The sequence below is a fragment of the Balaenoptera borealis genome, assembly GCF_965194805.1.
Source record: "Balaenoptera borealis genome assembly, chromosome: 2".
In the NCBI taxonomy this organism is placed as follows: Eukaryota; Metazoa; Chordata; class Mammalia; order Artiodactyla; family Balaenopteridae; genus Balaenoptera; species Balaenoptera borealis.
The window spans coordinates 174051762-174073916 of record NC_138867.1 but is presented as its reverse complement, the minus strand read 5'-3'; the positions used below and the strand labels follow the sequence as shown (position 1 = coordinate 174073916).

At 47.7% G+C, this 22155-nt stretch overlaps 2 protein-coding genes across 27 annotated transcripts in view; both read right to left on the bottom strand.

Annotated features, from left to right (window-relative positions):
• Window positions 1–3519, bottom strand: part of EPS15L1 (epidermal growth factor receptor pathway substrate 15 like 1) — a 103327-nt gene extending 99808 nt beyond the window's left edge. For all 23 annotated transcript variants that reach the window (XM_082381303.1, XM_082381314.1, XM_082381319.1 and 20 more), the window contains exon 1: window positions 3424–3519. In XM_082381303.1, coding sequence (XP_082237429.1) covers window positions 3424–3456 — 33 coding nt within the window. In that variant the 5' untranslated portion in view covers window positions 3457–3519. The remainder of the gene's footprint in view (window positions 1–3423) is intronic.
• A 4768-nt stretch (window positions 3520–8287) lies between these two features.
• The window catches only part of CALR3 (calreticulin 3), a 30834-nt gene continuing 16966 nt past the window's right edge, over window positions 8288–22155 (bottom strand). For all 4 annotated transcript variants that reach the window (XM_082383045.1, XM_082383044.1, XM_082383047.1 and 1 more), the window contains 5 exons: window positions 16820–17008; window positions 13698–13805; window positions 13489–13620; window positions 12706–12798; window positions 8288–8759 (listed from right to left, as the gene is read on the bottom strand). In XM_082383045.1, the coding sequence (XP_082239171.1) occupies window positions 8616–8759; window positions 12706–12798; window positions 13489–13620; window positions 13698–13805; window positions 16820–17008 (666 nt within the window). In that variant the 3' untranslated portion in view covers window positions 8288–8615. The remainder of the gene's footprint in view (window positions 8760–12705; window positions 12799–13488; window positions 13621–13697; window positions 13806–16819; window positions 17009–22155) is intronic.

Below are 22155 nucleotides of genomic sequence, written 5' to 3'. Positions count from 1 at the left end.
ACCGTGTGCTCTTGTAGGTTACTGGGGCAAGGTCGCCAGTAACCTACAAGAGCACAAGGGGGTACAAAGGGGGTAAGGGACACAGGTGCATTTCCAGGGTGGGCCGCAATTAAAGAGGAGAGGTGAAGGGGGGCGCTGGGAGAAACATAAATCAATGAGACATTGATGGAGGAAAAAACTCACTTCTAGAGGGAGAACTACCTACTCTTCAAATTGACAAGATTTATATGCAGGGTCAGAGAAGACTATATGGGGAGAGGACATCACAGATATGGCAGAGTAGGGAGCAGACCAGGAAAGATGCTGATGGGAAAAACGCAGACAGGGCTGGAGGCAGAGGAAAAACACCCCACTCTCCACAATCCCACTGGCTACCCGCTTCACTCACCCTCAGCTGGCCATCCACGTTCCAACTGTGCCCTACACCTCAATCCAACCAGACCACGGCCTCCTGCTCCAGGGGGCTCCCCTAGTGCCCCCAACCAGAAATTATCCCGGAATTATATGCATGCTTCCCCTGTAATAACTGTGAACTCGTGTTAGACTGAACTGAACTCCTGTTAGCCTCAGCTAGACTGGAAGCGCCTGATAGATCTGTGCCTCACACCTGGGTCAACAGGAACATGTGCGGCAGTGCTTCACTTAACAGGTGTAAATGTTTACATAATTACCCAAGGAAGAAAGCCTGGCCATGCCATCATTCAACAAAGGAAAAGGAAAAAGCACACCAGTCAATGACCTGAGCTTGTCAGAGACCAGGGGATTCAGGCTGTCGAGCTCCTCGTTCGAATATGCTCCCACCCGCAAGGGCCCAGACCCCAGGCCTCATGGAGGGAAGAAAAGCCACCTGTGAAGGGTGCTGGGTGGTGCAACTCGCTGGTCCCTGCTTCATGGGTTTACCTGACACCCCCTGGGTGCTGAGCACAGAGTCAGGAGCACTGAGCAAGAGATCTATGTCTGGTCTAATGGGGACACAGACAGCAAAGAGACCCACAGACATCTGTGGACCATGACTGGTGCTGACGGGTGGTGTGGTGGAGGCACAGTGCCAGGGGAGGGGGACTTACAACAGGTAACCAGCAAAAGCCTCTGGGGAGAATGACATTTGAGCTGCCACCTGAAAGGAGCCAGGCACTGGCACCACCAAGGTAAGAAATAGGGATGAACGCTTCAGGAAGGAGGAACAGCCCGTGGGACATCATAAGGACAGACAGAGCTTAAACTACGAGCAGAACAGAAAAGCCACAAGTATGGCTGCAGTGTGGGTGCCAGGGTGAGAAAGAAGCAGGGGAGGCTGGCAGGCACCTGACCAGCAGGGATTCCTGGGGAGGGATTGGGATTTTATTCTAAAAGGTGCTAAGCAGATGAATCACATGACCTGATTCAGGTTTTCACACCTTACTTCACAGCAGCAAACCACTGCCTTCCTCTAAAGCTAATCCTTCATCAGTAACCTAAGAATCCCCTCTCTTCGTTGTGTGGATAAGCATGTTAGAAAGCACTTAGTACGCTCTAAAGCACTCAATTAACGTTAGCTATTGTCATCAAAGTTCAAATTAAAGGCTTACCTGGTGGCGCAGTGGCTAAGAATCCGCCTGCCAATGCAGGGGACACGGGTTCGAGCCCTGGTCCAGGAAGATCCCACATGCCGCGGAGCAACTAAGCCCGTGCGCCACAACTACTGAGCCTGCGCTCTAGAGCCCGCGTGTCACAACTACTGAAGCCCGCGCGCCTGGAGCCCGTGCTCCACAACGAGAAGCCACCACAATGAGAAGCCCGCGCACCGCAACGAAGAGTAGCCCCCGCTCGCGACAACTAGAGAAAGCCCACGCGCAGCAACGAAGACCAAACGCAGCCAAAAAAAAAATTAAATAAATAAAGAAATTTTTTTAAAAAGTTCAAATTAAGGCAGGTGCCGAAACTGGATAGGAAGTTTTAAAAACCAGGGGCGCTTCCTCATTATATGAGCCTAAGCCTGTTTCACCCCCCCCCCCACCATACCCTAAAAGGTAGCAACTGGCTATCAATAATAATACCCAACATCTGTAAGGCACTTAATAGTTTACAGAGCACTTTCATATCTGTTAATTAATAACCACCGGTCTCTAATGCTTTTAATTTAGTGACAGTGTTACAAATTGGCTAGTTCTGGCAATATTTAGCAAGTATGCACTCTCTCCTTGGATCAGCTGACCAGTCATGTCAACCTGCCTAACAGCTCTCCTGGGGTTTGGCATTCTCACAGCTGTAATCTCTATTTCCAAATGTCCAAATCTGCCAGAGAATTAAATAATGGTTATAATTACAGGATCACTGAGTGAGTCCGATGTGCCAAGCACTGTTCTAAGTGCTTTACATGCTTAATCTTCACCTAATCCCAATACTTTTTTTTATATTCCCATTTTCCAAATGAGGTGGCTGAGGCATAGAGAGGCTAAAGAGCTTCGTCCAAGGACAGTCAGAGAAGTAAGCCTTGGAGCCAAGATCTGAACACAAGATGATGTGACCCTGTGTCCTCACTCTCAATCCCAATGCTGTGCTAGATAATTCTGGCAAAGTGCGTATAATACGGTGCTTGGTACAACACAGATATTCAGCAAATAAAGGCAGCTGTTATTAGCAGGACATAGGTAGTTTCTAGTTCCCACGAGAGTGTCACCTCCAGGAGAGCAGCGACCTTGTTGGTCTGGGTGACTGCTGCGCTCCCAGCACCTGGCCCGACGCACATTTGACGGATGGATAAATGAATGAACGTCCCTCCCAGAAGGCAGGGTTGTCTGCGCATGTCTCTTTTTTGCACGTCTGTGTCGCGCCACTGATACTGCCCCTTAGTAAGAGCATCTGGCTGATCTGAGGGCACCGCAAGGCGCCCGGAGACTTGCGACCCCCCTCCCTTTCACGGCGCAAGGGTGGCGGAAGCAGCTCCCAGTGGAAGAAGAGTCCGGGATCGCACTGCTGGCAGGTCCTGGCTCCGGCGGGGCTCTGCCCTCCGCCGCGGCGGGGACACTGCCGCCCCGGCGTTGGGACCCGGCAGGAGACAAAGACCCGCGAGGCTGCCGCACCCGCAAAAATGCTTGCTCCCCTGGCCCACCTCCCCGGGAGGCAGCCCAATGCTACTGTGCATCACCCGGCCTGGACGCTGCGGAGAAGGCCGGGCCCCGGGTGGAGCAGACACGCGCTGCGGCCCCGCCTGCGGGGTCGCCGCCCGCAGAGGGTCGCTCTGGTGCGGGAGGCCGAGGGCCGGACCGGCCTGTCACCTTCAGGACCACCCGCCCGCCCTCCGCCGGGGCCCCTCAGCGCGAGCCGCCGCCGCCCAGCTGGGCCTCCTCGCGCTTAGGCCTCCCCGCAGCGTCCGCCTCGCGCCCGGAACGGGCGGCGCCGCAGCTCCCGCCGCCACCCCCCGCCCGCCTGGCCAGCCCGTACCTGCTGTGAGAGGGGGATGAGCGGGGCCGCCATCTTCCCGCGGACTCGGGCTCCGAGCGCCGGGGGGAACGGGGCGGGGCCGCGCGTGCGCACTGGTGCGAGGGGCGGTGCGCGCGCAGCCCGGCCCGGGAGAGGGCGGGGCCGAAGCAGGGCCGCGCACGCTCAGCGGAGCCTGAAGGGGAGGGGGTTGAGGGCGGGGCCGCGCGCGCCTAGCCCCAGCCGGAGGGGGCGGGGGCCGGGACTTTTCCAGAGTGCCACCCGCGCTCCTTCACCACCTCCTTCCCAGTTCCTCGGCTCGTCTGCCAAGGTTCCTTACCCCTCCGGGTCCTAGCCGATGATGGGCCGTCTTCTAGGGATGCTCTTCACATTGCCGTGCGCCTGGCAAAAGCACTATGGAGAGGCCGTCGCCCACCTGGCAGAGGGTCGGGACCCTCACCCTGCCCAACAAGGCGCCCTGTTCCTAGGATAGGTGTGTGTGTGTGTGTGGCCACTTTCTTGCTGTGTGATCTTGGCAAGTCATTTAAGTAGGCTCTCTGCGCCCCCAACCCCCTCTTCTGAAAAGAGGGAATGGTAATAATATGTGTTTGCTATTGTTCCACCTCTGTGCCTCACGCTGCGCCCCGCACAGAGCAGGCACCTGGTGTTTGCTGGAGGACCATTATGGAGGCGCATTTATTTGTTTAGACATGTTTTGCCTTCTTTTTACTATAGACACCCACTCATCTGTGGCCGGTTTCCACTAAAAGGATGAGGAAGGAAGGTCCTGCTGAGTAGCTGACCACAGTGGCACAAGGTTTCTTCAGCACGGGTCAGCTTCCCGTTGCTTGGTCTCCTGTGATAGTGGCACTTCTCAGGCAGACAAGCTGGAAGGCTGTGCGATCTTGGGGTAGTGAGGGCACAGCTGCCTGTCCACCTCCTCCCCTCTGGAGTCTCACAGCTGCTTGCTCCTGTGTCTTCAGCGACTTGACATACCTCGTGCCCTTCAAATGAGCACAGTGTGCTTTGTGATTCATTCAACAACCATTCACCATCCGATGCTCATTGAGTACAGGTGCTCCATTTGTGGGCCAGGCAGACACACACTCTACACAAACAGGTCTCACCCTGGAGCTACCCAGACTTGTTAAGTAGACTAGGTTTCCAGATTCTGGTTTACAGATCTGGGTGCGGCCTGAGATTTTTGCATTTCTAGCAAATCCCCAGGAGGTGCTGAGGCTGCTGGTCCCCAGGCCCCCCACTGTGAGAACCACAGGTCTAGAGGAAGGAAACAGACATGAAAAAATCACATGGGGAGGGACTTCCCTGGTGGCGCAGTGGTCAAGAATCCTCCTGCCAATGCAGGGGACATGGGTTCAAGCCCTGGTCCGGGAAAGATCCCACATGCCGTGGAGCAACTAAGCCGTGTGCCACAACTACTGAGCCCGCGTGCCACAACTACTGAAGCCCGCGTGCCTAGAGCCCGTGCTCCACAACAAGAGAAGCCACTGCAATGAGAAGCCCGCGCACCGCAACAAAGAGTAGCCCCCGCTCGCCGCAACTAGAGAAAGCCTACGTGCAGCAACGAAGACCCAACGCAGCCAAAAAAATGACTGATTGATTTTTAAAAATCACATGAGGAAATAGATAACCAGTGATAAGTGCTACAGAGTAGTGCAATGGTGTGACACGTGAAGGTTGAGCCTGACTGCAGCGACGGTGGGGCCTCGGAATCATCACAAGCAGAAGGAGCTGAGGAGCGAAGAGGCACTTTGAGACTGAGGCTCTGGAACTCAGACAGCAAGACAGAGGGTCTTGAAATGAGGCTGGATTACATACGGTCTGATTGGAGAGCCCCGTGTGAAGAGCAATAAAATAAGACCACATGTGATCCAGCCTCGTCTTGAGACCACCTTGCTCTCCGAGCTCCAAGTTTTCAGCCTCATAGTGCTCCTTCGCTCCTCAGTTCCCTGTGCAAAGAGAAATGAGAGGCCACCAGAGGGTTGGTTTTTTTTTTAAGATTTTTTTTTTTTTTTTTTTTTTTTGGCCACACCGTGCGGCATGCAGGATCTTAGTCCCCCAACCAGGGATTGAACCCAGGGCCCCTGCATTGGGAGAGCAGAGTCTTAACCACGGGTCCACCAGGGAAGTCCCTCACCAGAGGGTTTTGAACATGAACAGCTGCTCTGAACAGCAGCTCTGGATAAGGTAGGCAAAGTGGATGGAGAGGGGATGGATGGAAGCAAGTGGGACAGCTGGAAAGATGCAGCGGTGGTCCTGGTGGGGGTGATGGAGGCTTTTAGCTGCCTTGGGTGCTTTATCGGTCCATGTTCCATAAGGAGAAGAGAAGTCATCCTAGATATTTCAAACAGAGGACAATTTGTAACAGGAGACTGAGTGCAAAAGCATTGGAAAAACAGAGGAGAAATGCAAGGTTACCTAAGATTAGTAACAGTAGGTAGCTGCTAGCCTCTTTAGGACTAAAAGTCAAAAGGAAAGGGTGTTACCCCAAACCCACAACCACTGGGCCCTGAGCAGGAACCCAGATACCGGTCCTCACCGGCCACCACTGTTTCTGCCATTGTTGCTAAAGTCACCACTATTGTCCCCATTGCCTAAGGTGCCAGCAGGAGCCTGGAAAAAATGGCTTCTCCTCTTCGCCCGTCTTCTGATATCCTTCTCACAGAACGTGATGGGGCACTAACGGGCAAGGTTGTCTGGGAAAATTGTGCAGGCTTCCAGCCTCGCTGTCGAGAGTCTACAGGGGCAACAAAAACCACAGAGACTATCCTGTCTTGACTGGAACCAGAGGCTCAATGGTGAGAGTCCCACCTGGCCAGCAGCAGAGTGGCCTGGAACTCCCTCTACTACTGTGCCCGCCACCCTGGGCAGTAACCAGCCGTCCTGGGGCCTCTCTCACCAGAGTCTAAAGCTGCGCCGTCCAACACAGTGGCCTCTCGCCACATATGGCAATGTAAGTTTAAATTTAAATCAATTACAATTCTGTAAGGGAGAATCTGTTCCATGCCCCTTTCCAAGCTTCTGGTAGCCTCCAGTGTTTCTTGGCTTGAAGATGGTGTCACCCTGGATCTTTACATGGTCTTCCCTCTGCACATGTCTGTCTCTGTTTCCAAATTTCCCACTTATAAGGATACCAGTCATATCGGATTAGGACCCACCTTAATGATGTCATTATCACTTGATTACGTCTGCAAAGACTTTATTTCTCATTTTGAAATGTATAGAAATATCAAATCACTACGTTGTGGAACAGGAACATAGTGTTGTAGATCAATTATACTTCAAAAAGAAACAAACTCATAGAAAAAGAGATCAGATTTGTCGTTACCAGAGGCAGGAGGTGGGAGTGGGGGGGAATTGGATGAAGGCAGTCAAAAGGTACAAACTTCCAGTTATAAGATAAATAAGTACTAGGGATATAATGTACAACATGATAAATATAATTAAGACTGCTGTATGTTATAATGAAAATTGTTGGGAGTAAATCCTAAGAGTTCTCAGTACAAGGAAAACATATTCTTTCTATGTCTTTAATTTTGTATCTATATGAGATGATAAATGGTCACTAAACTTATTGTGGTCATCAGTTCATGATGTATGTAAGTCAAATCATTATGCTGTACACCTTAAACTTATATAGTGCTGTATGTCAATTATATATCAATAAAACTGGAAGAAAAAATAATAAATGTTACAATAAAATAAGATTAAAAATTTGTTCCTGCATAGAAGGCACAACACCAAGAGTGAACCCTAATGCACAGTACAGACTCTGGGTGATAACGATGTGTCCGTGTGACACATCAATCGTGACAAACATACCACCGTGGTGTGGGATGTCATTGGTAAGGGAGGGTGTGAGGGTGTGAGGACAGACAGTATATGGGAATTCTCTCTACTTTCTGCTCAGTTTTGCTGGGAATCTAAAACTGCTCTAGAAAATGAAGTTTATTAATTAAAAATAAAATTCATTCCTCAGTCCCACCAGCCACATTTCAAGGCCTCACATGTGGCCAGTGGCTACTGTATTGCCAGCGCAGATGAGGAAAGTTCTCCAGGGCAGCGCTGCTGCGGAAGATGAGTTCTGCAGGGTCTGAGCTGGTCTGACCCATTTTGTACAATTGTTTCCAGCATTTTCTCTCGAGGTCTAGCACTGCTTCTTCCCTCATTAACTTCTCCCCTTGTTCAGTGATTTAAAAGGTGGGCAGTGTTTGAATCCCACCCCTGCACTTCCAGGGAGTGAGTCTTTAGCTTCTGAGACTGATAACCCCCGATAAACTGGGAAGACCAATGTGACTGTCAGCTGAAAAAGTTCAAGGTCGAAGGTCTGCCAACTTCAACGAAAGCCAGAACAAAATTTGCCAGACCTTCACTTCCTGGCCAGACTTTTCACACTGATCATCTATCAATACGTTCTATATAATTGCCGATTTTATTTGGCTTATTCGTAACATGGTGTCCTAAATTTGATTATTTCCAACACAAATTTCTGCGTGAAAACAGAGCTCTTCAAAACAGAAGCCTGCTATGTGTGGCTTTTTTTTTTTTTTAAACAAGTCATTTGATTTAAGGAAAAAAATTTAGCTGCCAAGTAATCACTATTTTCACTTGAGAGAATGAATTTCATTCCTCTGTCTTACAGAGAACTAACAGCCATGGAAGTGGGTCACAGAGTGGGGGAAAAAGCTCCTTTATGGAATGTTAAACATCTGTGCACAAGGCCTGGGTTCTCCAGAATAACCAGCGTGCAAATGAGGCACGCAAAATCTTTCCGCACCAACGATGCTGCATAAAGATTCCATACTGGAAAAGTTTCACATAAGCTATTAGTAATTTACAACCCAAAGAAATAAAGCATCATTTCTCCTTTTTCAAGGTAAGTTTTACCACCTTTTATTTATAAAACATTTTGGGGATTAAGAAAAGAGCGTTGTGTTTTTGGCCAGACTCTCACTGGCCTCGGGCTTCCTCCAGCACTTGGGTTTGTCCCAAGGAAACGTCTCTGGGTACCTGGGGTCGGGAAGGAGGGGGTGGAAAGTGCTCGGGGAAAACCAGACCAATCCCACCGAGAAGCATGGGAACATTTTTCAAAGAAAATTAGACAAATGGCCACGTATGTATACATTTGAGCTTTTAAATGTTGATTAAAGTGGAAACAAGGTTTTACCAGTCATCTTTATCTGGGGTGGGGATGACTAAAGTTCATTCCTCCTGTGGAATCCTTTGAAGATATTTTCTCTCCCACCAAACCTGCCCATCATCTGCTCGTCCTCATCTTCCTCTCGGGCCTTCTTCACTTCTTCCTTGGCCTGTATGGCATCCATCTCCCTTTCTGGGCCCTGGAGAAAGAAACAAAGACCCTGGCGGCTGGGGATTATGCTTCCTCTGGGCTGATTGGGTGTCAGCATGCAGCCTGCCCCTGCCTTCTGGAAGCCTCCACACCAGCTGGGGGTCGGCTGAAAAAGAACCCCCCAGTAATCAGGTCCCAATTCCTGGAACCTGTAAATGTAACCTTATACGTATGGGCAAAGTGTCTTTGCAGATGTGATTAAATTAAGCATGTTGAGAGAGGAAATTCTACTGGATTATCAGGCGGACGCTAAATTCTATCATAATGTTCTCATAAGAGAGGGGCAGAGGGAGATTTGACACAAACAGAGACAGAAGAGGAGAAGGCCACGTGAAGATGGGGGCAAAGATTAGAAGGATGCAGCCACAAACCAAGGAGCACCAGGAACCATCAGCAGCTGCAAGAGGCGAAGTAAGGGTTCTCCCCTAGAGCCTTTGGAAGGAGCAAGGCCCTGCTGATGCCTTGATTTCAGCCTATTGATACTGATTTTGGAATTCTGGCCTCCAGAATGGGAGAGAATACATTTGTGATGTTTTAAGCCAGCAAGTTTGTGGTGATTTGTTATGGCAGCCCCAGGAAATGAATACACCCTCCTTCTTCTATTCCCAGAGCACCTGGGCCGGTCCTTCAACCAGCTGACCAGTGAATGAGTAATGAGAAGAGGCCTCAGAGCCTGAATGAGCAATTCCAGACATGTGTGATTAAAAGAAGGGTTAGGATGAGTGAAGACACGTCAAGAAATTTCCTGTAGTCATTCCTGAAAAAAGAGTTTAGGAAGGCTTTGCAGCAGAAATCAGATTCAAGAAGAAATGGCTCGGGACGTCCCTAGTGGTCCAGTGGCTAAGACTCCGTGCTTCCAGTTCAGGGGGCCCAGGGTTCGATCCCTGGTCGGGGAATTAGATCCCACATGCATGCCGCAACTAAGAAGCCCGCCTGCCACAACTAAGACACAGCGCAGCCAAAATAAATAAATATTTTTTAAAAAAGGAAAACAGAAGAAAGGGCTCATGAGAAAATCACTTAGTGATAACCACCTTTCATCAGTGGAGGGGAAATTTCCCCCTGAAATGCCTTGAAATGTTCAAATTTTAAGCACCCGCTTTGCAGTTGGTCCCAGTGTGACGGACATGACATGGAAGATGCCTTATCAGTGAAAATAAGGGAATGAGGAGATTTCGATTAAAAGCAGGAAGATGGTTTGTGTATCACCTTAATTTAAACTCACCGGCATGCAATTTAACAACCCAAAGTTTCTGGCTAAAACAGTGTGGAGGGTCCTCCAAGACCTTTCTCTCTAAGTCATGGCACTCCCAGAAGACACCGACCACTCTCTCCTTATGGGTGAGCTGCGCCACCATTTAGTTATTGGTGCTTAACAACACGAGAAACAAAATGTTTATGCCCATTAAAAGCATACATTTTAGCGTCAATACTCTGGCTCCAAAGAGTTATAAATGAATTTGTACTGATGGAAGATATTTTATCTTCTTTATGTGAAGCCAGAGCTAAGTTTTTAAGTTGGTTTCTCAGGATAGGGGCCTCAAAATACACACTAAAAAAAAAAAAAAAAAAAAAAATACAGGAGTGCTTCCACACTTGAGGGAATAGAAAGGCAAAACACAGAGGGGGCAAGGACATTTACAATACACTTATCTGACAAAGAACTTGACAGAATATATAAAGAACACCTACAACTATATAAGAAAAGTTCAAATAACCCAACGTGAAAGTGGGCAAGCGACATAAACAGGCTGTATCAACCATATGTTTCTCTTGCTTTGACATCTGGGGCCTTGCTGACCCAGGAGGGATGGCCCCTCCCAGGGGGCCCATTCTTAGAGATAGTAAATGCCAAAAAGCACTCTTTTCATATGCAAACTACATTCAGAGCTCACATCCCTAACGACCTCCACTACTGGGCTCATATTCAGGGCTGATTTCTCCTTGCCTTAATTATCCCACAGCCAGGTACTAGACAACTAGTACCCCAGAGCCCACTGAAATTCTTAAAACTAGCCAATCCTAAGCCTGCTTATCCGGCCTCATCTGTTCCTTCCTGCAAAAAACCAAAACAAAGTTTTTTGCCCACATCTTCCACGCTCTCCCTCTGCCTCCTGACCAACCCTGGTGCTTCCCCATGTGGCCCTGAATGGCATGGCATGGCCCCTCCTCTGGGAATCTGTGAGTAAAATAAAATATCTTTTTGATGGAGGTCATCTCCTGATCTGCTGGCCTCACCACACCTGAATAATAACAAAACTTACATCTTAAAACACAGGTATTTCACAAAAAAGGATCTCCAAATGGCCACAAAAGCCATGAAACAGTACCCACCTTCATTCGTCATCAGGGAAATGCAAACAAAATGAGAGAGAGATACCACTACACACCTATAGAAACCCACAGTCCCCAGTGCTGGTGAGACTGGAGAGACTGCAAAACAGTGCAGCCCCTCTGGAAACAGGTTGGCAATTTCTCATAGAGTTAAAGATATACCATACAACTCAGCAACCCCCTCCTGGGTATTTACCCAAGAAAAATAAAAGCACACGTCCACACAAAAAAACTATACGCAAAATTGATAGCAGCTTTGGTCATACTGTTAAAAATTGGAAACACCCCTGGGACTTCCCTGGTGGTACAGTGGTTAGGACTCCACTGCTGCCACTGCAGGGGGCACGGCTTTGATCCCTGGTCGGGGAACTAAGACTCCGCATGCCCCGTGGTGCGGCCAAAAAAGAAAAAAAATTGGAAACAACCCAAATGTCCATCAGCTGGTGAGCAGATAAACTACTCAGTAATAAGAAGATACAAACTACTGAGTGAACCTCAGCAACATGGAGGAATCTTGGAGACACTACGCTTGGTGTAAGAAGCAGGCTCAAAAAGACTCCATACTATATGATTCCATTTATATGACATTCTGGAAAAGGCAAAACTATAGGGACATAACCAACAAGGACCTACTGTATAGCACAGGGAACTATATTCAATATCTTGCAATAACCTATAATGGAAAAGAATCTGAAAAAGTATATATATATTCTGAATCTGAAAAAGAATATATATTTATAACTAAATCACTTTGCTGTACACCTGAAACGAACACAACGCTGTAAATCAACTATACTTCAAAAATACTATAAGGACGGATATCAGATCAGTGATTGCTGGAGTAGGGGAGGGCTTGGTTACAAGGAGACTTTTTGGGGTGGTGAAACTGTTCTACATCTTGATTTTTAGTGGTTGTTTCATAACTATATGTGTTTGTCAGAATTCATAGAACTGTACATTTCACAGTATGTCAATTATACTTCAATAAAACCGACTCATCAACAACAACTGACAGTAGTACCTAGCATGGCCAAAGATGCGACACAATTGAAATTCTCGACCATGCGGAAGGGAATGTAAACAGAATGACACACTGAAAACTGTTTGTGTAAGAACTGGTGACCCAGCCTGCCCACTCCTGGGCATGTGTCCATTGAAAGTCACGTACAGGAATGATGGGAACAGCTTTATCCACAGCTTTTTCCACAAACTGGAAGCATCCCAAAGCTGCATCCACAGAGAATGGATACGTACCTTCTGGAATATTCACAAAGGAAGAACAAGCTACTGCTGTATGCAAAAATATGAATGAACTTCGCAACACTACCTGAATGAATAAATAATGGGCAGCTACATTTACATAAATTTCAAAAGGAGTCAAATCCATCTACAGTGATGGAATAGTGGAACCACCATTCCTTTGGGGGCGGGTGCTGGCTGGGAGGGATCGCGAGGAGGTTCCTGGAGCTCTGGTGACGTTCTATATCTTGATCTGGGTGGGGTGTTCATTAGTAAAAATTCATCAAGCCTTTTCCTATATGTGAGACTTAAGTGCAGAAATAACTGAATTACGAAAGAAAAGTTCATTGTGTTCATTGTACCTTGGTTTCACCCCAGGTGGCCTTGCCAAAATTCTCAGCGTACTCTTCATCATCTGTGATCAGGAAGTTATCGAAGATGGTTCCGGATCTCACCTGTGGATGAACATAAGGCCTCCGTTACTGATGTGAAAAATGAAACTTTCCACAAAATAAACAGTTGTAATTTGCTCAGTACTGTAACAGTGATTAGCTGTCAATAGTAGGACATGCAGATACCCTTTTCTAGAATATCTGTTCCCTCCAGGGCACTGGTTCTCAAACTTGGCTGCATATGGGGACCACCAAGAACATTTGCAAAACTCCTGATGCCTGGTCTCACCCCCAGGGATGCTGATTTAGCTGGTCTGGGGTACCACCGGGGCACTGAGACTTTCAAGAACTCCTCAGTGACTCGAGCATTCAGCGATGTTTGAGAACCGATGCTCGAGAACCTTTCTGTGCCAAGTGTGAGCCGTGGATGGGCAACACGAGCACCGCCAGGGAGCTTGCTGGGGATGCAGAATCTCAGGCTCCACCCTGGACATGCTACATCTGAATCTTCAGTCTTATCCTAAAGCTGACAGGCACCACAAGGTCAGCTCCAGGCCAATTCCCAGGGAGCAGGAAGGCAGACAAGAAGTACCCAGGGCAGGAAGCATGGCCATTTTGTCTACGACTGTATGTCTTGGGTCCAGGTAGGGGTGCCAGGCACGCAATAGGAGCTCAAATACTAGCTATGTGAATTAAGGAGTTTAGGCTGAAGTCCAGAGTTATTAAACTAAAGCGAATTTAAGACCAAGTGACCTGCCAAAGCTCCAGTCCGATGGCACCGATGTTCTCAAATTCTGAGAGGTCATATTCCGTCAAATAGTTGGTGTTTTTCATCTTCTGATGGAGCCAAACATCTCTGTCTATGCCCTCTGGTCTCAGGCCATCCTGCAACAACAAGCCGTATGTGGTCGGCCCCGGGGACGTGGGTGGGGAGGGGCTGGGGGGAAGGAGGTGCCACGCACTTGGTGTGGAGGCTTCTGCAGCATCGGCGCCTGCCGGTCCCCGTCCAGTTCGCTGTTCCAGTCGCTCGGCGTGCTGGCACTGGCATCCAGAAAGTGCTTCTTCCAGGCCTTAGAATATGTGTAGGGGGAAAAAACTTAGATTCTCAGATTTGAGAAAGGAAATTCTTAACTCCCAAGAGGCAGGGGCAGACCTGTGACCCTGCTTGCACTTTTCCCCGTGTCCTCCTCCATTCGATGGTCGAAGGGCTAAGTGCTGGGATTCCCTCCCTCACCGGGGGCTTCAGGACCACACACTGCCTGCTTTTTCTCCCCAACCGCACCTATGATGACAGCACTCTTCCCATGCTGTTGAGAGGAACGGTGCTGTGGAAAACTCGAAATAGTGGCCAAAGTTAAAATGATGGGGCAAAGAGTGATGTTGGGAAGACGGGCCACATTTACTGCTGATTAGGTTAAGTCTGTCCTTCTACATCATGGTCATATATGGACTGTTCCAGAGAGAGGCTGGACAACTAAGGAATGTCCCAAGATTTACCTGAGGACTGCTGGGTAGCAGGAGAAAAGCAGTTGTATTATTCAGCCCTTATATATATACTCACACTGTACACATATATATAAAACACAGGGGACTTCCCTGGTGATCCAGTGGTAAAGAACCCGCCTTACAATGCAGGGGACGCGGGTTTGATCCCTGGTCAGGGAACTAAGATCCCACATGCCACAGGGCAACTAAGTCCGCGCGCCACAACTACTGAGCTTGCGTGCCTCAACTGGAGCCCACGTGCTGCAACCTACAGAGCCCATGTGCTCTGGAACCTGCGCCCCACAACTAGAGAGAAGCCCACGCACCACAACTAAGACCCGATGAAGCAAAAAAAAATAAATAAAATAAATAAATAAATAATAAATCTTAAAAAATAAAACACAGGTATACATATACACACACATATATACACACATACACATATATACACATTTCTACACATGCATATATACACATATCTATGTGAAGGTGACTTAATAGGTGTTGAATAAATTTTTTTTTCTGGTTTTTTTAATGGAGCTTTCTTTCTTTCCTTTTTCTTTCTTTCTTCCTTTCTTTCTTTATGGCCCCACCACACGGCTTGTGGGATTTTAGTTCCCCGACCAGGGATCCAACCCATGCCCCCTGCAGTGGAAGCAGTGGAGTCCTAACCATTGGACCGCCAGGGAATTCCCAAATAAATATTTGTTGAATAAATGAATGGATGAGAAAAATTTGCTCTGGATTAATAATATTCAGATAAACACATCAAAGCATAAAAGTGGTGTACAATGATGTTTTCTCTTTCAGAATAACTGAGAGATAGTAAAAGTGTTGCACTGAGACTGTGGCTTTTCCACGTTACTTTAGAACTTCTCAACGATGGCACATGTGAGTTAATCATCTCTCCTACTGCTCTTTGCCCCGACCCCAACTGGCAACAGATGAGCCAGTCTTGTGTTGGGATCCAGGAAATGATTACAACTCAGTCAGTAGCCGACTCTTTATAATGAGGGTTATCAAATGGTAACACCATAAAGAACCACACTGTTTAGGAGATCACACAGAACTGAACATATGGACAGAACGCGGCCAGTTTGGAAACGAGCTTTCTGAAAGGATGATTTGGCTCCTCTGGGGACCTGCCTCATGTACACTCGGCACCAAGGCACACCTGCACTGCTAGGATGGCATCCTTGTAGCCCAGAGGCAGCCAGGATTTCAGTCCTAAGACCCGTATCTCCTGAGCCTGGGAGCCTCAGCGTCAGTTTCTTTGCCATTCTGTACCTTGTTTAAAGTAAGTGCTCTTTTCCAGGTGAAAAACTACTTTTTTTACTTTGGTTTGAAGGTAAGAAAGGGAGAGTAAAACTTCCCGCCTTTTTTCTTTTTCTTGAGAAATGATGGGGAAGCCTTACATGATTGGGATTTTACTCTAATCTGAAGACATTCTCATTGATTGGACACATGGATTCCAAATTCATGGAAGTTTACTTTTGATCATCTTTGAAAAAAAAGGGTTGCCAAATAATTTAAGTCTAAACAAGATGCCATTTTAATTTCATAATTACATTCCATCTATGATGAAGTATTTGACTATTAGACAGCAATGCCACTAGTATTTTAAGTTGCCAGAAATTAATTGTAAACATCAGTTACAGTACTCTTAGTTATGGCAAAGACAATTGTCTTAAGATAAATAGCTTACATTTTGGCATAATGTTTGATGTACAGAAAAAAATGTTACAACAATGACTAACGTAAATTGGAAAAAAAAAGTACCTTAATAGCAGGTTGAGTTCCCCAAAAGATTTCTCAACGTCCTAAGTCTCAGAATCTGGGAATGTGACCTTATTAGGAAAAAAGGGTCTTTGCAGATGTAATTAAGGTAAGGATCTCTAGACAGTTCATTCTATAATTCTGGATTACCCAGGTAGGCCCTAAATCCAATGACAAATGTCCTTATAAGAGATAGAAGAGACACAAGAAGAAGAGAAGGCTATGTGGAAAAGGAGGCAGAGATCGGAGTGATGTGTCTACCAGCCAAGGAACGCTGGGAGTCACCAAAAGCTGGAAGAAGCGAAGAAGGATTCTCCCCTCGACCCTTCAGATGGAGTGTGCGGCCCTGCTGATTTCTGACTTCTGGCTTCAAAAAGAACTGAAAGAACACATCTCTGTTGTTTCAAGCCCCCAGTTTGCGGTCCTTTTTATGGCAACCCTAGGAAACTAATATATACCTGTTACGATAATTGATTCTTGGTTGTCAGTCACAAGTATGATGCTCAAAAATACTTATGCTCAAATGCAGAATGACAAGAAAATCATTTTTATAAAGGTTGCTGATACATTTTCCTTTTTTAAAAATAACATTGGTTACAAAAACAAGCCCTACTTGCTTTCATCTCAGGTATTTTAACTCTTTCACAATACCTTGAAGCGTGCAGCTGTGTGGCTGGTCTCAGCATATATGCTCTGAGGAGGGCACTTTGATTGCTGTAATGCTGTCATCATGATTCCCAGCCATGCAGCAATTGTACGGTACTTGGGTACTTACGAACTACACTTGTACACTTTCTAGCAGCTGTGCGGGGAAACTCCACACCTGGGATTTGCCCTCTGTAGCCTGGTCCCAGTCCTCAGACTCTGCTGAAGCCTTCTCCATTCTCTTCAGTGATGTGAGCTGCCAGTCATACTCTATGCTGCCGGATTCAATCGACTGACCATCAATTTTCACTTCGTAAGTGAGGTCTGGTCTTAAAATCAGAGTGTAGAGGTGTGTGAAGCCATCAACCTGAATGTTTTGGGGGAGAAAAGGAAAAGAATGGGACCCTTGACGTTTCAAGGCAGGTCTAAGATATGCAGCATAAGTTGTCATGGGTCAAAGCCTTGTTGTAAACAGCAAGCAGAGACGTTCTAGAAATAGGGGCTGACTTGACAATGAAAGGGTGTCCTACAGAAGACTCACCCCTTTGTAGAATACTTCCTCACTACTGGCAGCCTTCTCTTGAGTGGCTGATTCCCTTTTTGTGCAAAGACAATGGCTTTCACCTATAATCCCCCAGGCAGTTATGATGGGGTGATTGGTGTAAACCGAGGGACCAGTGCGTTGTTGGACTTATGAAAAGTTACATGCAAAACAACTTCCGGCTCTGCATTCTGAAAGACACCAAATGAAGCCCACTCTATTTCTCGACACAAGGGAGAATTTTTAACTCTCTGAATTGCCCAACAATTTAAGCTTGGGGAGGGCAGGCCTGGTGTGCCTTTTGGTCATGGTTAAAGCCCCAGGCTGGACACAAGGAAAGCATTTAACATTCAGTAAAGGAGGGCTGGGGACTTCCCTGGCGGTCCAGTGGTTAAGACTCCACGCTTCCACTGCAGGGGGCACGGGTTGGATCCCTGGTTGGGGAACTAAGATCCCGCATGCCACACAGCGTGGCCAATAATAAATAAATAAATAAATAATAAAATAAAGGGGGGCTGGAGGGTGGATGGGAGGGGGTCTGGGGAGGCTGGGGGTGCCCAGGATGTATCTGACTGTCAGCAGTGGAGGGGACCCCTGAACCGTACCCCAACAGCAGCAGCAGCACTGGGGGAACAAGGGCAATGCCCGTTCCCAGGTCAGCCCCGAACCGCTGCATCAGAGCCTCGTGGACCCTCTGGCCACTTTCATAGGCCCTCCAGGGTCTCTGACGCTGCTCAAGTTTGGGAACCACTGCCCCAGCATAAAGGCTCTGTCAGGAGGAGTCTCTCCCTGCTAAGAGCCAAATCAAAACGTCTTTTCAGTACCCCTCTGCTCTGCCACACCGTAGCCAATGACTCTGTCCCGGGACCAGTATTACAGTCTACTCTGTGTCCCCCTCAACCCTTGCAGCCCGCTGTGACAGCTAAGTGCACAATTCTCCAAATGCTTTCCCCCTGCTCTCTGCCTGCCTTTGTCTCCACTTGTCTTTCTTAATTTAGACTTTGGGCTTGCTGGCCCCATGGCTGGCGCACTCTGGGATTTGTCCACCGGCCCAGAGCCTCCTGAGGGATAACATCTACACCCACACATATGTAAACAGCTCCAAGCCAACATCTTTAATCCCAACCATCAGCCAAGTTTCAGACCCAAAGTTTCCAACAATTTATTCGACACCTCTACCTTGATGTCTGCCTGGATTTCACAACCAACTGTTCTAAACGTGACCCCTGAGTCTGCCCTGACCCCTTTCTTGGCCTTTATTTCCCCTCCTGTTTAACAGTAACGCCACTGAAAGTCATCATCCACATCCTCAGCACCCAGATTCCAAACATCACCAAGTCCTCTGGATCCTACACCTGAATCTGTCAAAACGCTCCCCTGTTCTGCATCCCGCTGAAGCCTTGACCTAACAATCTCACCCATCTCCCTGCCTGCTGATCGCCAACCATTCCTCCCCAGAACATCCGAGGTCTCTTTTTTTTTTTTTTTTTTTGGCTGCGTCGGGTCTTAGTTGCAGAGTGCGGGTTCTTCCTTGCCGCAGGCGGGCTCCTCTCTAGTTGTGGCATGCTGGTTTTCACTTCTCTAGTTGTGGCGCTCAGGCTCCAGGGTGCCTGGGCTCTGTAATTTTGGCACGCAGGTTCTAGAGCACATGGGCTCTGTAGTTTGCAGCAGCACACAGGCTCTCTAGTTGAGGCTCGTGAGCTCAGTAGTTGTGGCGTGTGGGCTTAGTTGCCCCGCAGCATGTGGGATCTTAGTTCCCTGACCAGGGATCGAACCCATGTCCCCTGCATTGGAAGGCAGATTCTTTACCACTGGACCACCAGGGAAGTTCCTTTTTTTTTTTTTTTTTTTTTTGGTAGGTGTTTTTTCTTTCCTTCCTCTTTTGTTCTCTTCTCTTGTGGTTTGATGACCATCTTTAGTGTTGTGCTTGGGTTGCTTTTTCTTTTTTTTGTGTGTATCTATTTCAGTTTGGGGGTTTGCTGTTCCCATGAGGTTTTGATATAGCAGTCTATACATGTACAAGGTTGTTTTAAGTTTCTTGTCTCTTTCCCACCTAGAGGAGTTCCTTTAGCATTTGTTGCAAAGCTGGTCTGGTGGTGCTGAATTCTCTTAGCTTTTGCTTGTCTGTAAAGCTTTTGATTTCTCCGTCAAATCTGAATGAGAGCCTTGCTGGGTAGAGTATTCCTGGTTGTAGGTTCTTCCCTTTCATCACTTTAAATATATCGTGCCACTTCCTTCTGGCTTGCAGAGTTTCTGCTGAGAAATCAGCTGTTAACCTTATGGGAGTTCCCTGGTATGTTATTTGTCGTTTTTCCCTTGTTGCTTTTAATAATTTTTCTCTGTCTTTAATTTTTGTCAATTTGATTACTATGTGTCTCGGTGTATTTCTCCTTGGGTTTATCCTGCCTGGGACACTCCACACTTCCTGGACTTGGGTGGCTATTTCCTTTCCCAGGTTAGGGAAGTTTTCGACTATAATCTCTTCAAATATTTTCTCAGGTCCTTTCTCTCTCTCTTCTCCTTCTGGGACCCCTACAATGCGAATGTTGGTGCATTTAATGTTGTTCCAGAAGTCTCTTAGGCTGTCTTCATTTCTTTTCATTCTTTTTTCTTTATTCTGTTCTGCAGCAGTGATTTCCACCATTCTGTCTTCCAGGTCACTTATCCATTCTTCTCCCTCATTTATTCTGCTATCAATTCCTTCTGGTGTATTTTTCATTTCAGTTATTGTATTGTTCATCTTTGTTTGTTCTTTAATTCTTCCAGTTCTTTGTTAAACATTTCTTGCATCTTCTCAATCCTTGCCTCCATTCTTTTTCCAAGGCCCTGGATCATCTTCACTATCATTATTCTGAATTCTTTTTCTGGAATTTAGTTGTTTTTCTGGGGTTTTATCATGTTCCTTCATCTGGGACATAATCCTCTGCCTTTTCATTTTGTCTATCTTTCTGTGATTGTGGTTTTCGTTCTGCAGGCTGCAGAATTGTAGTTCTTCTTGCGTCTGCTGTCTGCCCTCTGGTGGTTGAGGCTATCTAAGAGGTTCGTGCAAGCTTCCTGATGGGAGGGACTGGTGATGGGTAGAGCTGGGTGTTGCTCTGGTGGGCAGAGCTCAATAAAACTTTAATCCACTTGTCTGCTGATGGGTGGGGCTGTGTTCCCTCGCTGTTGGTTGTTTGGCCTGAGGTGACCCAGCACTGGAGCCTAGAGGCTCTTTGGTGGGGCTAATGGAGGACTCCAGGAGGGCTCACGCCAGTGAGTACTTCCCATAACTTCTGCTGCCAGTGTCCTTGTCCCCATGGTGAGCCACAGCCACCCACCCCCACCTCTGCAGAAGACCCATCAACACTAGCAGGTAGGTCTGGTTCAGTCTCCAATGGGGTCACTGCTCCTTCCCCTGGGTCCTGGTGCACACAAGACTTTGTGTGTGCCCTCTAAGAGTGGAGTCTCTGTTTCCCCCAGTCCTGTTAAAGTCCTGCAATCAAATCCCGCTAGTTTTCAAAGTCCGATTCTCCGGGGATTCCTCCTCCTGTTGCCAGACCCCCAGGTTGGGAAGCCTAATATGGGGCTCAGAACCTTCACTCCAGTGGTGAACTTCTGTGGTATAATTGTTCTCCAGTTTGTGAGTTGCCCACCCAGCAGTTAGGGGATTTGATTTTATTGTGATTGCACCCCTCCTACCATCTCATTGTGGCTTCTCCTTTGTCTTTGGATGTGGGGTATCTTTTTTGGTGAGTTCCAGTGTCTTCCTGTCGATGATTGTTCAGCAGTTAGTTGTGATGCCAGTGTTCTCACAAGACAGAGTGAGCGCACATCCTTCTACTCCGCTATCTTGAACCAATCTCCCAAGGTATTTTTTTTAACAATGCAGGCCAGACCTCCTCCTTGAAAACCCTTGAGGGCTGACCACTGCATTTCTTTTACAGCATTGCAGAGTGAATCGGAGCCCCATGAAGATAACCTTGCACCTCACCGAGGAGTCCGTAATGCTGACTAGCTGCTATGATCCAAGGCTCCAAGGCTCCTTCAGCAGACTTGTCTCTTATTTTTCTAACAGGCTGCAGAAATACCAATACCTGTCTGAGGGAGTTGTCGGCCTGCCAGCGCCACTCAGGGCCCCGTAGGCTTGCTGCCCCCAGGTGACCGAGCTCTGGCCTCCCAGGCACAGTCCAGGCCAGACCTCACAGCCTCCATCTGGTAGTGTCATCCCCTTTCTCTCCTGCATGCCTGAGCTGCAACTGAACAAATGCTCGGGAATCATATCATGAAGACTGGTCCTCTGGTCCAACACTAAGGTGGAGGAGGAAGACCTGGATTTTGAGCTCCCCTCCACCCTCAAGGGAGGGGTGTCAGGCCTCTGAGTACATGGGGGACCTGCTGATCCTTTAGAACCATCAAGTCAGCAGGCAGGACCCGGCGAGAAACCATGCTGCCAATAGAGACTCACTGGGGCTTTGTGAGGATGCCGAGCGCCCCCTGCTCAGGTCGAGACTGAATAAAGGACGGTTCTGGATGCTTCCGCTCCTTGCTGTCAATGATCTTGAAATACACTGGCCTCCTGCCCAGATTCACAGAGGCTATGGGTGCTGGGGATGCCTCAGGGGACAGGTCCCTGCTTCCTGGTGCTTACCTTCAAAGTGTGGGGGGATGAGCTTTGGGGAGTGTACTTCCCCTTCACAGGCCCACACACCAGGGACTTAATGCAAGCTGCCTCTTTAGAGAAGCCCCGGTAGGGCCATTGAGTTATAAACAGGCCCTAAGACCTAAAATGTCATTTTCACAGGATCCCCTGGGTAAAAATGTAAAGCATGTATGCATTCATTTTAGAAATATTCCCATTTTAAATTGTTTTGGTATTTTGAAGATTAATTTCACCAGAATTTTTTTTTCACCCTGAATATTTCATTCCTTAATGATGATGGGTATAGCTGAAATGTGACCATCCTGTTGTAACCCTTATGGGGCACTTTATAAAT